This window comes from Callithrix jacchus, chromosome 10 (assembly GCF_049354715.1).
Source record: "Callithrix jacchus isolate 240 chromosome 10, calJac240_pri, whole genome shotgun sequence".
Classification (NCBI taxonomy): domain Eukaryota; kingdom Metazoa; phylum Chordata; class Mammalia; order Primates; family Cebidae; genus Callithrix; species Callithrix jacchus.
The window spans coordinates 118,001,194-118,016,235 of record NC_133511.1 but is presented as its reverse complement, the minus strand read 5'-3'; the positions used below and the strand labels follow the sequence as shown (position 1 = coordinate 118,016,235).

At 49.1% G+C, this 15,042-nt stretch overlaps 1 protein-coding gene across 2 annotated transcripts in view; it reads right to left on the bottom strand.

The window, feature by feature from the left end:
- CD6 (CD6 molecule) overlaps positions 1 to 9,863 on the bottom strand; it is a 52,425-nt gene extending 42,562 nt beyond the window's left edge. For both annotated transcript variants that reach the window (XM_054240953.2, XM_035262841.3), the window contains exon 1: positions 9,671 to 9,863. In XM_054240953.2, coding sequence (XP_054096928.2) covers positions 9,671 to 9,719 — 49 coding nt within the window. In that variant the 5' untranslated portion in view covers positions 9,720 to 9,863. The remainder of the gene's footprint in view (positions 1 to 9,670) is intronic.
- Between the last annotated feature and the right edge of the window lie 5,179 nt (positions 9,864 to 15,042).

The following is a 15,042-nucleotide window of genomic DNA, read 5'->3' as shown; positions in this document are numbered from 1 at the left end:
CAATGGGAGCAGCAGGACTGGCTGGTCAGCACCTCCCCTTTGCCGGCTCCTCGTGGGCTGTCCCACCTCCAGGTTTCTGCTCAAATGGGTCCTTCTTTCTTTTGATTTAATTAATTACTTACTTAATTTGAAACAGAGCCTCACTCTGTTGCCCAGGCTGAAGTGCAGTGGTGCGATCTCAGCTCACTGCAATGGGGTTCAAATGATTCTCTTGCCTCAGCTTCTGGGAGTAGCTGGGGTTACAGGTGAACCCCCACCCCCCACACACAGACACCAGGCTAATTTTTGTATTTCTTTACACTACAAGTGAGGTCAGTGTTGACCAGGCTGGTCTCAGACTCCTGACCTCAAGTCATCCGCCTGCCTTAACCTCACAAGGTGTCGGGATTATAGGTATAAGCCACTGCAACCAGCATTGGAATGGGTCCTTCTTTCTGAAATACTTTTTTTTTTTTTTTTTTGAGACGAGGTCTTGCTCTATTCAGGCTGGGGTGCAGTGGTGAGATCATGGCTCACTGCAGCCTCAGCCTCCTGGGTTCAAGTGATTCTCTGCTTCAGCCTCCTGAGTAGCTAGGACTAGAGGCATGCACCTCATATCTGGCTAACTTTTTAGTTTTTTGTAAAGATGGGGTCTCACTGTGTTGCCTAGGCTGGTCTGGAACTCTTGGACTCAAGCGATCCTCCCACACTGGACTCCCAACGTGCTGAGATTACAGGCATGTGCCACCAGAACGGGCTGAAATCCGTTTTCTCCCCTTAACTTCTTATTTTCAAATTATAGACTCACAAGAAGTTGCCAAAGTAGCGCAGAGAAATCCTGTGTCCCCATCAGCCAGCTTCCCCCGGTGGTGATATATCATGACATGGATTTAAATTTGGCAATAGCTGCCAGCCTGGGACAAAGTACATAACTTTCTGAGCCTCAGTTTCCCCACCCATAAAAAAGGGGTGATTGTCCCCACGTTGTCAGGGTGAAACAGCATAGGCATAGCTGGTGCTCAGAGAATATTAAGCCCCCAGCAGTGGGTGGTGGTTGCAGTTGTCACTGGATTGCACCTGCTGCCACACCTATCCCGGTGCTGGTGTGTCTTACCATGACACTTTATAAAGTGTTCAAGGGAACCTTCATGCCCCATGGCAGTGCCAGCACAGGGCCTGGCACACAGCAGGCACTGAATGAATATGAAAATATGGAGCCTAGGCCTGGCGCCATGGCTCATGCCTGTAATCCCACAACTTTGGGAGACTGTGGTGGGCAGGCGGATCACCTGAGGTCAGGAGTTCGAGACCAAATTGGCCCACATGGTGAAACCGCATCTCTACTAAAAATTAAAAAAGTTAGCTGGGCATGGTGGTGTGCACCTGTGGTTTCAGCTACTTAGGAGCCTGAGGAGGAGAATCACTTGAACCTGGGAGGTAGAGGTTGCAGTGAGCCCAGATAGTGCCACTGCACTAAAGTCTGGGCAACAGAGCGAGATTCCATCTAAAAATATAGAGAGAGAGAGAGCCTCCTGCCCAGCAAGCTCTCCCCAGCTCATGGTACCTCTTTAATTTTGCCTTCCTTCCTGGCTCCAAGGTGCATGGCAGCCCCCAGGCAAACACCATGAGAGCGTGCCATGATGAGGGAGGCAGCCACACTTGATCCCATCTGTTGCTAAGACTTCTGGGGGCCCAGGACCTCAGAGGCCCCTCAGGGCTGTCCCTGGACTCAGTGGTAAGGCTGCAAGGCTAGGGGATGGCGTCTGGGGAGAAACCCTGTACCAGGATACAGCCTATAGGGCGGCCAGCTAGAAACAGGCCAGGCAACTCCTACTCAACGGAAAAAGCACCAGCCTGCTGGCTGGGAGACCCAAGCTCAAGTCCTGACACTTACTAGCTACAAGCCTCTTGGCCTTGCTAAACCTCCGTTTCCTCATCTATAAAATGAGGTTGCTATGTGGGTAACGGAGCTCACTGTGCAAACAGCGCTACGTTAACCACCACATAAGCAAGGGGATTATCGTTGGTCTTGCTGTATAGCATTTATAAGCTAACAGCTTTGAGCACTGCATTTTGTTCGGCTGTTTTCAGATACATCACCTAAATTAACTTGCATATTTTGGTGAGCTGATTTATCTCTAGCATCAGGCAGAGAAACAACCCTGGGGCCATGCAGAGATGGAAGTCAGAACCCACTCTGCCTGACGCCAGGGTCCATGATTCTCTACGGCAGGATGGCGGCTGGGGTTATGATACTAAATGTCTGGTGGCTGGATCTCTGCTCTATACAGCCAGAAGCGCTGCTCCATGACCTGTAAAACCTCAAGGAACATACACAAAGTACAAGCATGTTTGGGCTGGGTCCTCAGCGTTCAATTTACCCATTTTTTTCCAGGAAAGAAAGAAACTAGGGCCAGAGAAAGGAAGCAACTTGCCCAAGAACCCCCAGCAAGTTAGGACCAGAGCTAGTTGTAAAAGTCCCCACCCACCTCGCCCCTCCTCAGGGTTCCTTCTCCTCCCCAGACTGCAGGGGCCGTTTCCGAGAGCTGAATCAGGGTATGTGAGCTTGGGTGCCCCCCAACCTCAAGCCTCACTGGAAAAATTCAGGGACTTCCCAGGGTGCTTGGGAGCACCTGAAATGGGGGTCTCATGTCCAGGACATCACCCCAGGCAGCTGAGCAGTGTCCCCAGGCTCCGTGTTGTCGGGGGACACAGTGCCCACCCCCTTTGTCCTTCCTCTGGATCAGTATTTCCAAAGGACACATACCCAAAACTATGCATAATGATTTAAGTGGTCATTGACTTGGCATTATATACCACTGTATTACATAGTGAGGAAGTTACACTCGCCCTTTATTTCCCTTTCAGCCTTTCTGATTACAGGTTTGGAGGAGAAGCCCTCCCATGGGGTTACCTTTAACATCTGCAACCCTCCCTTTTGAGGAAAGGGAAAGCAGCAAATGCATCCGGCTAGAATGTAATGACATTGCTTTATTTCCACTGTGCTTATTTTCACCATCATAATCATGACGGTGATTTATAATGGCTTTCCCTTTAAGGGAGTGATGTAAAGTTTCTTCTCAAAAGAAATGTATTTACATTTTAAAACATCAATTAAGAAAGAGTAGCCAGGCATGGTGTAAGGTGCCTGTAATCCCAGCTATTTGGGAGGCTGAGGCGGAGCGGGGGGTATCTGGAGCCAAAGAGTTTGAGGCTGCAGTGAGCTATGGACGTGCCACACTGTGTTCCACCCTCGGCAACAGACAGACTGTTGAAAAGAAAGAAAGAGACAAGACAAGACAAGACAGGAAAGGAAAAGAAAAGAAAAGAAAACAACAGCTGGGCGCGGTGGCTCACGCCTGTAATCCCAGCACTTTGGGAGGCCAAGGCGGTCAGATCACCTGAGGTCAGGAGTTCGAGACCAGCCTGGCCAACATGGAGAAACCCCAACTCTATTAAAAATACAAAATTAGCCAGGCATGGTGGTACATGCCTGTAATCCCAGTTACTTGGGAGGCTGAGGCAGGAGAATAGCTTGAACCTGGGAGGCAGAGGTTGCAGCGAGCCGAGATCGTGCCACTGCACTCCAGCCTGGGCGACAAGAGTGAAACCGGGTTTCAAAAAAAGAAAAGGAAAAAAAAATAGAAAAGAAGGAAGAAAGGGAGGGAAATTACATTAAGTACATTGCCAGGTGGATGACACTTTGGTCAACACCGGGAAGGTGGACTGGAATAGAATTTCCCTGGGAAGATCTACTCTGGAAAACTTACCATGCCCTGAGTCTGAAGAGGGGCCAGTGCTGAGCAGAGAATGGAGGGCCTGGAGGCCACAGCGGCTGAGGAAGTAGCTGTGACCTGGGGATCCCAGCCTCACCAGGGTCTGCTCAGGGCAGGCCTGAGCACATGGCATGGATGTTAACGTTTGCGGTGTCCCATCTGTGGTCCAGGCAGGGAGAAGGTGGCCTTGCACCTGGGAAGTCTACCCTCCAAGCTCTGGTTCCAAAGGACAATTGGGGCCACCTATTTATTCGTCCTTGCCCCAGGGAGAAGGCTGATTCCTTAGCTCAGAATCTAACAGCTGGGGCTGAATTTAATTCTCGAGTGTTCCATACATATAATAAATAAGGCCTTAATAAATGTGGTCTGGGCCAGACACGGTGGCTCACACCTATAATCCCAGCACTTTGGGAGGCCGAGGTGGCGCCGGTCACCTGAGATCGGGAGTTCAAGACCAGCCTGACCAACACAGAGAAACCCCATCTCTATTAAAAACACAAAAAATTTAGCTGGTGTGGTGGTGCATGCCTGTAATCCCAGCTAACTCCAGAGGCTGAAGAATCGCTTGAACCTGGGAGGCAGAGATTGTGGTGAGCTGCACCACTGCACTCCAGCCTGGGCAACAAAATCAAAACTCCATCTCAAAAATAAATAAAATAAATAAATAAATAAGGTCTGAATGAGGAGGGCCGTGGGCAGTGTTTCTCACTCCTTCTAGATCCCTCTGTAAAGTTCGAGCTCCAACGCCCTAGGAGCTACTCCTTTCCATGGCCCCGGTACAGTGAAGGCGGCGCTAACTGTCCTCGTCAGTCATTGACCTGTGGCCAGAGAGCCGAGCTAAGCCAGAAGAAGGATGCAGAGGCCTGTCATACATGATTTATGCATCTATGAGATGAAGTCTTGCCAGGCAGGAAGAATGTGAAAAGGGGTCAGAATAGAAAAGCCAACACGTGTGTTTAATTCAGTCTAATCAAGCAGTAAGGCCAGAATAAGGGCAGATGTAGGGGATTAGGTTCGTATAACTTGGATTCAGAGGTCGTGGGTAAAGGAGCCATCCCAACTGGAGGGCATGGACTATCAAAAAGGGCACACGTGCATCCATCAGCAGCACAGGGGATGGATCAAGTTCTGTGGGTTGGTGTATAAAGTCCTATATTTGTGATATTTAAAAACATTTGGCCACTGAGTTCCTCATGAATATGAGCAGGTAATTGACTTCAGTTCGATTTTGAAGTAGAAAATGTAAGAGAATTTGACAATATTTAAGAGAATGTAATAGTCACTCTAATAACTCAGAAACAGAAAGTTAAACACCACGTTCTCACTTAGGGGCCAAACAACATGTCCGCACGGACCTACAGAATGGAGCAGTAGACATCGGAGACTCCAAAAGGTGGGAAGACAGGAGGGGAGTGAGGAATGAAAATTACTTCTTGGGTACAAGGTACAATATTTCAGTGCTGGGCACGCTACAAGCCAGACCTCACCACTGCGTAATATATCCACCTAAGAAAACTCCTCTTCTACCCCCTGTATCTGTAAACAATTGATAAAATAACTGAATACTCACCTTGCTTATGCCAGTTTTTTAGTTCTGAAAGCATGTTTTGAAATTCTTGGGAACATGTTGTTTCCTACTCTATAAAATGTGGAATTCATTATATTTGTAAATGTGGTTTAGAGTGTCAAAGGCAGTGCTATCCAATATAAATATAATGCAAGTTACGTATGTAATTTTAAATATTCCAGGCCCCCCCCACTTTTTACTGGGACAGGGTCTCCTCTATCACCAGACTGGAGTGCAGTGGCACAGTAACGGCTCATTGCAGCCTCAGACTCTTGGGCTGAAGCCAACCTCCCACCTCAGCCTCCCGCGCAGCTGGGACTACAGGCTCACACCACCACTCCAGGCTAGTTCTTGAATTTTTTTTGGCTGGATGGGGTTTCGCCATGTTGTCCAGGTTGGTCTTGAACTCCTGGGTTCAAGTGATTCTCCTGCCTTGAGCTCCCAAAGTGCTGGGGTTACAGACGTAAATGACCACACCAGACCAAGAACCTCATTTTTAAAAAGTAAAAAGGAATGTATGAACTTAATTGTGATAATAAAATTCATTGAGCCCATCATATCAAAATTATCATTTCGACATAAAGCACGTAAAATTTATTGAGATATTTTACATTCTTTCTTTAAACTCATTTTCAAAATCTGTTGTGTATTTTACACTTTACATATTTCAATTCAGACTATCACATTTTAAATGCGTGATTGTAGTGACTACCTACTGAACAGCACAGGACCGAAAGAGTCTGATTAGCTACATTTGTGAGAGCGTTTATTATTTAAGGAAGCTCCCTCTGTTCAACTTCATTTGCTCAAATATTAATCAAAGCCCCTTCAAAAATCATTGATCAAAATTACAGGACTTATAAATAAAATATGATTAATATGTTGAACTCACAAATCAAGGAAAAGACGAATTGAAAATTGTTACTTAAAGAATTACTATGTTTTTTAAAGTAACCACAAACAGCCCTCTCATACACAAAAGCAGCCGGGTTGGAATTAGAGCCACGGAGCTCAGTACTGCCCTGGCGGGAAAGGCCTGTTACAGCCATGGGGCTCAGCACTGCCCTGGCGGGAAAGGCCTGTTACAGCCACGGGGCTCAGCACTGCCCTGGCGGGAAAGGCCTGTTACAGCCACGGGGCCCAGCACTGCCCTGGCGGGAGAGGCCTGTTACAGCCACGGGGCCCAGCACTGCCCTGGCGGGAGAGGCCTGTTACAGCCACGGGGCTCAGCACTGCCCTGGCGGGAAAGGCCTGGGTCTTTGTTACTGCATCATAGTGTCAGACCTGGACAAAATCTTTCTTTTCAGTTTTTTTTTTTTTTTTTTTTTTGAGATGGAGTCTCACTCTGTCATCCAGGCTGGAGTGCAGTGGCACGGTCTTGGCTCACTGCAACCTCTGCCTCCTGGGTTCAACCGATTCTGCCACCTCAGCCTCCTGAGTAGTCGGGACTACAGGGGTGTACCACCACACCCGGCTAATTTTTGTTTTTTGTTTGTTTGTTTAGTAGAGACGGGGTTTCATTATGTTGGCCAGGCTGATCTGGAACTACTGACCTCATGATCCACCAGCCTCGGCCTCCCAAAGTGCTGGGATTACAGGCGTGAGCCACTGCGCCCAGCCTGGACAAAACCTTTCTTATAGATTGTCTGAACAAAGCACCCGCATTCCACTGACGAGAAAACAGGACTAGAGAAGAAAAGAAGCACAGCCACACGATGAATGGAGGCAGGACCAGGGCAGAACCTGGGGTCTCATGATGCCATCCCACCCTCCCCGTCAAGGGCTTTCAACCCATTCTCTCTGTTCATTTATCCTCAGTTGGCCGATTAGGAAATTGAGGCAGAGAACTGGAGGCTTGAATCTCTAAGCAACAGAAACCAACAACACAAACCAAGTCCAGGCCCAGAACCCAGGCTGTCCAGGCAGAGGAGACAGACCACGTGCTGGGGTTAGAAAGGAAAGGAGAGGGGAGGTTTGTCCAAGCACCTCGAGGCTTCGGCCAGGTCTGCCAGGGCAGAGGAGGGCAGGATTCCACCTGCCTGTGGTCCCAGGGCAGAGCCAGGCAGCCTCACCCCAGCATAGTTCTTGGGGTGAAGGCCTGGAACTTCCACACGCACTTCAGTCTCCCGGTTCCCTTTCCTCCCTCTTTGCTGTCATTTTTCTTTCCCCTTCCTTTTCTCCTTGGAGGCCCTAGTCTCTTTTCCCCAGTATGGTTGGCCCAACACAAACTCCCCGCAAGTAGATGTGGGTCAACCTTGCCCTCCGAGGGTCAGGTTCTGTAGCGTTTGGGCCTGCTGAGCCGGACACAGAGGGAGAAAAGCTCAGCCAGACCAGGGGTGTAGCAGTTCTGTGTTCCTTGCATCAGCCCTGGAGAGGGGCAGGGGGCGGCTTGAAGGTGCAGTCTTCCTTTTGCCTGGAGAGGCCATATTTTTCATAGGACACACACCCCTGGCAACCCTCGGGAGAGTTTAAGGAAGCTGGGTTTAATGCTCTGAGATGGCAGAGTGAGAAAATTATTCCCTGCCCACGGCGTGTTCAGTCCTTCTGCAAAGTCAAGAAGAAAATGGCTACTGGAGCCAGAGGTCATCTCCTCTACCCTCCCTCATCTCCCCTTTCACAGGATGAGCTCTGGGTCTTCACCATCTTTTCACTTTTTGCTAAAGCATAATACAAACTGGGGTTCGCCACCATTTACTTCTATGCTTCCCTTTATCTTTTACTTATGGCAAATGACACTGATTTTCCACTTACAAAAATGATGTCAAGTTTCCTTTCAAAACGGAGCTTGCATTGATAACAAGTGAGTCACGTAAATATCAACACAGTTTCAAAAACATAAAGTGGAAGACAGTACTGAGAAGGAGCAGGTCCGGCAGGAGCTGCCAGGGTGGGGCAGACTGAAGGGAGGGAGCTTGGAGGCTCCAGGGCTACTTTTTTCAACCTCCCTGAGCTCTGCCCAGGCCCCTGGGTTCCCGCCTTTCCTGTGGGCATCATGCAAAGCCAGTTCTCCCAGTTGGCTGCTGGGCCAGCTGCCATGACTTGGACGCCGAGGGCACCCGGTGCCTAGCTCAGCCCCTGGCCCTCATTCCCGCTGGGAAGCTGAGAAGGAGCTGGTCTGAAGATCTTTTGGATCTCACTTGCTCCTGAGCCTGTGGCTGGGCTTTCTGGGGAGGAGGAAAGGGGGCCGCTCTTGGACAGTCCAGCTCAGGGGCAAAAGGCAGCCGAACTCCCAGAGCAGCTGCTCTGGAAACTCCTGGTAGAGTTAGTGGGGCAAAGCTACATGCACAGGGCTGAAGGCACACAAACGCCTGCTCCCAGAGCCGAATGGCTTTCCCCGAAGCAGTATGAGGCCACGGGCTCGAAACACACACCTGTGGATCAAGGCAGAGAGGAGAGCACCCCCTGCCCAGAGTCTCCCGACATGTACCCATCCTCCAAGCCAGCTTGACGGCCCCTCCCAACTGGGTCTTCCTGGGTCTCCCCCACCACAAAATGAAAGCACTTGGCTCCCCGACTGCAGAGTGGGCCCAGACGCCCCTGGCCCAGAATTCTGTTTCCATACCAGTCTCCCCAACCCCCCAAATGTGAGAGCTCAATGGGGTCAGGCTCTCTTGCATCTCCAGATCCCTGCCCAGGTCCTGCCAGCTTGGACTTGCACTCAACCGGGGCCAGCAAGTGTCTGGGGAGCACAGCCCAATGCCCCAAACCTTCTGGCCATCTAATTCCCTGGCCCAGGTGGCCAGGGTGCCTTGTCATTTGTGGGGACAGCTCGAGACGTGGGGGTGGCCTTCCTGCTCGCCTATGCCCTAGACTACCCTATCTGGTTGTGCCGAAGCCATTAGTGCCTGGCTGTCCACAACTCCCCTTGGCTTCCCTGAGTCCTGTTTCGGGCAGTGCTCTCCTGTGATTGGCAAAAGCCTGCTGAACCCAAAGCCTCAGCTTTGGCATTGAAAGTACCACCATCGATGGTCCTGCCTCTCTGGAAGGTGAAGGGTTCCTTCCTAAGAGTTGGCAAGAAATAGGACATGGGGGAGTTCCTGAGCTTAAGGGTGGGAGGGGCACGTCCCTCCTCACACCCTGGGGACCCGCTGGTAAGGCACAAAGCTTGCTTCCCGCATTCTCATTCCAGGAGGCTCCTCAGGAAGGGAGGCTTGTCCAGGCACAGCCCTGGGCCCTCGTGGGCTCCTGTGTCTTCTCCAAGCCCCAGAAACTGGAGCTCCCTGGTACCTGAGTATAGTCTTGGCTAAAAGATCCCAGAAAGGTGACCACAAGGAAACATCCAGAAACGGGACTGAGAGGGCCCAGCTCCTCCAGCATGAGTGGCAGGAGACGAGGGAAGGGGGACTACCTGAGAGGGCGGCCATCAGCAATCCACCGATCCCGATGAAGAACCACATGTCTGGAGCTGTCTCTGGTGGCTACTCGTGGCTGCCCGTGGGAAGCACCATCATGGGCCCGGGAGGCGGACACGGTCTCTGTGCGCCCCTGGCATGGGTCTACTCTGCCCGTTGCTGTTCCTGTTCCTGTGTCTCTCTCCTCTCTCCTCTCCGACACGCATGCGACCAAACCCAGCCTGTGAGTGTCTCTCACGCCTCCCTGTTCTGCTTGTGGTTTTGGTCTGCAGGAAGCTGGGCTGCTGTTACAGGGGCTGGTGGGGAGAGCCCCAGCTGCCTGTGCTGGGAGCCCACCCATCCAGGCTGCACCCCGAGAGTCACAGAGCCAGACACACACAGGCACATGCCTCCACGCAAACACACTTCCCTGAGGGTCTTCTAAGAAGGGAAGGGGACGGGCCATGCCTCATTTCTGGTGGCCCAAAAGGAAGAATTGATAACGTACTAGCTGATCAATCAATACATATTGGAAGAGGGAGTGAATGACCCCTGGCCTGTCCCAGTCCAAGGAATTTGGCTCTCATGGCTGAAATCCTGAGTTTTACCTTAACCTTAGGCACAGTGGTGGCGGGGAAGGAGGGTGTAGTTCTGATGCCCTTAGTCTCTCCTCTGAGAAACATAATTGGGAAGGGCCTGAGAGATGACCATCCCACAAGTCCTTCTACAGAGAAGGGAGCCAAGGCCCTGTGGGAGCCGCCCCTGAGATGACACAGTGGGGCCAGCGATCCCATCTCCAGGTACCAGACTGGGCATACCTCTGCGGGAGTCAGGCGCGGGAGCTGGGCCTACAAGGCTGAGCAGGATTTTGATAAGCAGCAGTGATGGGAGGCCTCTGGGCCAGGAGGAACAGCAGGAGGGAAGGGCTGAAGGAAGCCCAGGGCTGCCTGAGAAACCCCAAGTTGTCCCATTGCACTGCAGCAGACTGATGTGATGGGAAGAAGGCAGGGACCAAGTACGCTTAATTCACCACGGTACTCCCTGTGGAGCATATGGTAGATGCTGAATAATGTTCGTGAATGAACATAGGAATAGATAATTTGGTTGTCCAAGCAGGACTCTGGGAAGCGGTCAAGTCCAGAAGGGGTTTGGTTCCAAATCCTGGTCCTGCCCCAGTTGGCCCCATAGCAGGTCCAGCTCCCCTGGCCTTCCACTTCCTGCATCCTTGCTTGTCTTCATTTCCCCCACATGTGGAATAGGGAGGAGTCTTCCTCCATTGGGCTTGGTCTTAAAGGTGGGTGTAGGCATTTGATTCGGCAGGTATTGGAGCCACAGGGAGCCAGCCAACCCCCCCCCACCCCCCGCCCATCAGATTGAGACCCCGCCCAGTCCTGCCCCAGCGCTGGCATCTGCTGCCGCTGCCCTCTGGTGGAAGTCGCTGGCAGCACAGGTTTGCATGGGTGCCTCAAGCTCCCATATGCAATTTCATTCATTTACAGAGACTTGGTGTGTGGAACTCTGGACTGGACTCTGTGGAAGGGAAAAAGAGGAAACCATATTCCTGCCCTCAAGGAGCATGGATTTCACATACACAAGTGACTAAGCCACAGGCCAGGGTAGGACACACATCATGTGAAGTCTCCTGGTCCTAAGAGAAACCCGTTTGAAATGGGCCAGGAAGGATGGCTAGACTACATTTCTGACAATATGGAAGACAGCATATGATGAAAAACTCTCCTAATACAAAACACCAACAAAATATTGTAAACTGTCTTTTTAAATGTGTACCTGAGGTGGCAAGAAATGAAGAAAATTATCCGAGGTCAAAAATGACAAACCTGGGCAACATGGTGAAACCCTATCTCTACAAAAGGTGCAAAAATTAGCCAGGCGTGGTGGTGCACACCTGTGGTCTCAGCTGCTTGGGAGGCTGAGGTGGGAGGATCGCTTGAACCCAGGAGGTCGAGGCTGCAGTGAGTCAAGATTGTGCAGCCTGAGTGACAGAGTGAGACCCTGTATATATTAATATATAAAGATAACACAACAAAAATCCAAAGAGATCACAGCCAGCGGAGAATTATCTGTTGATCCAGTTGACCAAGAACTTCAGTCTTACGAAGATGGACAAAAGTTAAAGCTGAAAAACAAAAGCAAATGAAAAACAAAATCTGAAATCTCTACCTTAAACAAGGAGCACTGAAATATAACAGGCACTGTGGAGAACTTGGAGAGAAAAATTCCTTAAAGGGAGCTGACACGAGCTTGCCCAAATCAGCCTGGACTCTGAGTGGGAGGAAAATAACTGTCAACTCTGAACGCCCCTCGCCACACGTCTACTCACTAACAGCCCTGGAGGTGGAACTCATGGTACCTGTGTGGCAAAAACAACCACACAAAAAACAAACAAACAGACAAAACGTAATATAAGAATTTAAAGGAAGGTAAACAATAGCTCCCTAAGCACGTGGCAGAAAATCCTCTCTGGAGGAGCTCGCCCTACCTTCATGACTCAGAGAAATCCCCCAGAAAAAGTTCCACAGAACATGAGTTCACAGGGCTGTAAGACAGAAAAAAAATCTTAAAACACGGGACACGAGGTGCTTTAGGTGAGAGTGGCACAGCAATAAACGAAAAATGCAGAGCTTCGAACACAGCTTAGATGCCGGATTATGGGATACAGAATGTAAAATCAGGATGTTTCATATGCTTAAAGAATTAGAAGCTGTTAACTGAAAATATTGATAAGGAACAAGAGACTATTACAAGTGACCAGGAAGATTTAGGAAAAAGAAGCAAGCAATTACGTAAAAATGTAATTTTTGAAAATAGAAACCCAATGTACAGATTAAACAGTAGATTAAGGTCCAGCACTTTGGGAGGCAGAGGCGGGCTGATGGCTTGAGGCTAGGAGTTCAAGACCAACCTGGCCAACGCAGTGAAACGCCATCTCTACTAAAAATACAAAACGTAGCCAGCCATGGTGGCGCATGCCTGTAATCTCAGCTACTTGGGAGGCTGAGGCATGAGAATTGCTTGAATCCAGGAGATGGAGGTCACAGTGAGCTGAGATTGCACCACTGCGCTCCAGTCTGGCTGAGAGTGAGAATCCGTCTCAAAAAATAAATAAATACATAAAAATAAACAGCAGATTAATATGGCTGAAGAGACAGCTAGTAAGCTGAACAATAGATCTGAAGAATTTACCCAGAATGGAGCACAGGAGGACAAAGTGATGGAAAATCTGAACGAGGTTAAGAGACATAGACAAGGAACAAGGATTTAAATATGTCTAATAAGAGTTCTAGAAGGAAATGAAAACTTTGTAGAATTGATGAAAGACACAATCCTCAGATTCTGGAAGCTTCCCCAACCCAAGCATGATAAATAAAAACGAATCTACGTCATACAGTCCGGTAGCAAAACTGCTGATCACTAGACATAAGATGGAGTGATGAAGTAAATGACCAGCTAATGTCTCGATCGATACCAACTATTAGAGCCAGAGGACAAGGAGCAACATTTCGAAGCACTGATAAAAAACAGCTGTCAATCTTGACTATCTTTCAAGTATAAGGTTTAAAAGACACGTTTTCAGATGAAAATTGAGAGCATTTATAACTAATAGACTGTCACCTAAGGGAATTCTAAAGGATGTTCTTCGGCTGGGCGCGGTGGCTGAAGCCTGTAATCCCAGCACTTTGGGAGGCCGAGGCGGGTGGATCACGAGGTCAAGAGATCAAGACCATCCTGGTCAACATGGTGAAACCCCATCTCTACTAAAAATACAAAAAATTAGCTGGGCGTGGTGGCACGTGCCTGTAATCCCAGCTACTCAGGAGGCTGAGGCAGGAGAATTGCCTGAACCCAGGAGGCGGAGGTTGCGGTGAGCCGAGATGGCGCCATTGCACTCCAGCCTGGGTAACAAGAGCGAAACTCCGTTTTTTGTTTTTTGTTTTTTTAAAAAGGATGTTCTTCAAGAGCAAAAAAAGTAATCTCAGAAAAAAGGCTAAGATTCAAGAATGGTGAGCAAAGAAATATGTCAACACAGAAGTGGATTGAATAAGCATTGACAGCATAAAACAATGACAAGGAGACCGATCCAAGATGGCCGATCACTAACAGCTCGGGATTGTAGCTCCCAGTGAAAGCTCAGAGAACGAGACGACGCCACACTTTTAGATGAATTTCCGTCACTCACGGATCAGCTGATTCCCAGTGGAGGAGCCCCACGGGTCGCCAGCGCGACTCCGCCTCAGCGGTTTTGCCGGCGCCTTGGTGCAGCAGCTCTTCATGCAGAGCAAACGGGACCGCTTCCCCTTCTGACCGGAGTTTGGAGCTCAGGGAAGTCAGAGCCGCTTGTTGCGGACTCAAGAGGGAAGCCAGACCAGAGATTCCCGGGCACAAGAGCACCATCAGTCTTATCGCTGCTATTTAGGCTGCCACAGTGGGTTGCTCGGATCCCAGCACTGGGAATCAATAAACCGGACGTCGACTCAGAAACCTAATCAGAAAGGTGGTTCATCTACAATGAAGGGAAAAAAACAGCCTAAGAAGACCAAGTATACTCAAAATCAGAACCCATCAGCAATGGAACAAGCCCTGATGGAAAAGGACTCATCAGCAGCAGATCAAGTCCTGATGGAAAAAGACTGTGTTCCACTATCTGAAGTAGGCTTTAAAAGGTGGATGATGAGAAACTTCTGGGAGTTAAAGGAACTCGTTCTAACCCAATGTAAAGAAACTAAGAACTTTGAAAAAAGGTTCAATGAAATGATGAAAAGAATAGACAATATAGAGAGGAATACAAATGAACTTATGGAGTTGAAAAATACAACACGAGAACTTAGTGAAATATGTACAAGCTTAAACAGCCGAATGGATCAAGCAGAAGAAAGGATATCAGAGGTCGAAGACCAACTTAATGAAATAAAACAAGACAAGAATAGAGAAAAAAAGGATAAAAAGGAATGAGCAAAGTCTCCAAGAAATATGGGACTATGTGAAAAGACCTAATATACGTTTGATCGGTGTACCTGAATGTGACGGAGAGAATGAATTCAAGCTGGAAAATACTTTTCAGGACATTATCCAGGAAAATTTTCCCAACTTAGCAAAACAGGACACTATTCAACCCCAGGCAATACAGAGAACACCACAAAGATATTCCTCAAGAAGACCAACCCTAAGGCACATAATCGTTAGATTCACCAGGATCGAAAGGAAGGAGAAAATATTAAGCGCAGCCAGAGAGAAAGATCAAGTTACCCATAAAGGTAAGCCTATTAGGCTTACAGCAGATCTCTCAGCGGAAACCCTACCAGCTAGAAGAGAGTGGGGGCCAATATTCAATATACTTAAAGAACAGAACTTTCAGCCCAGAATTTCATAT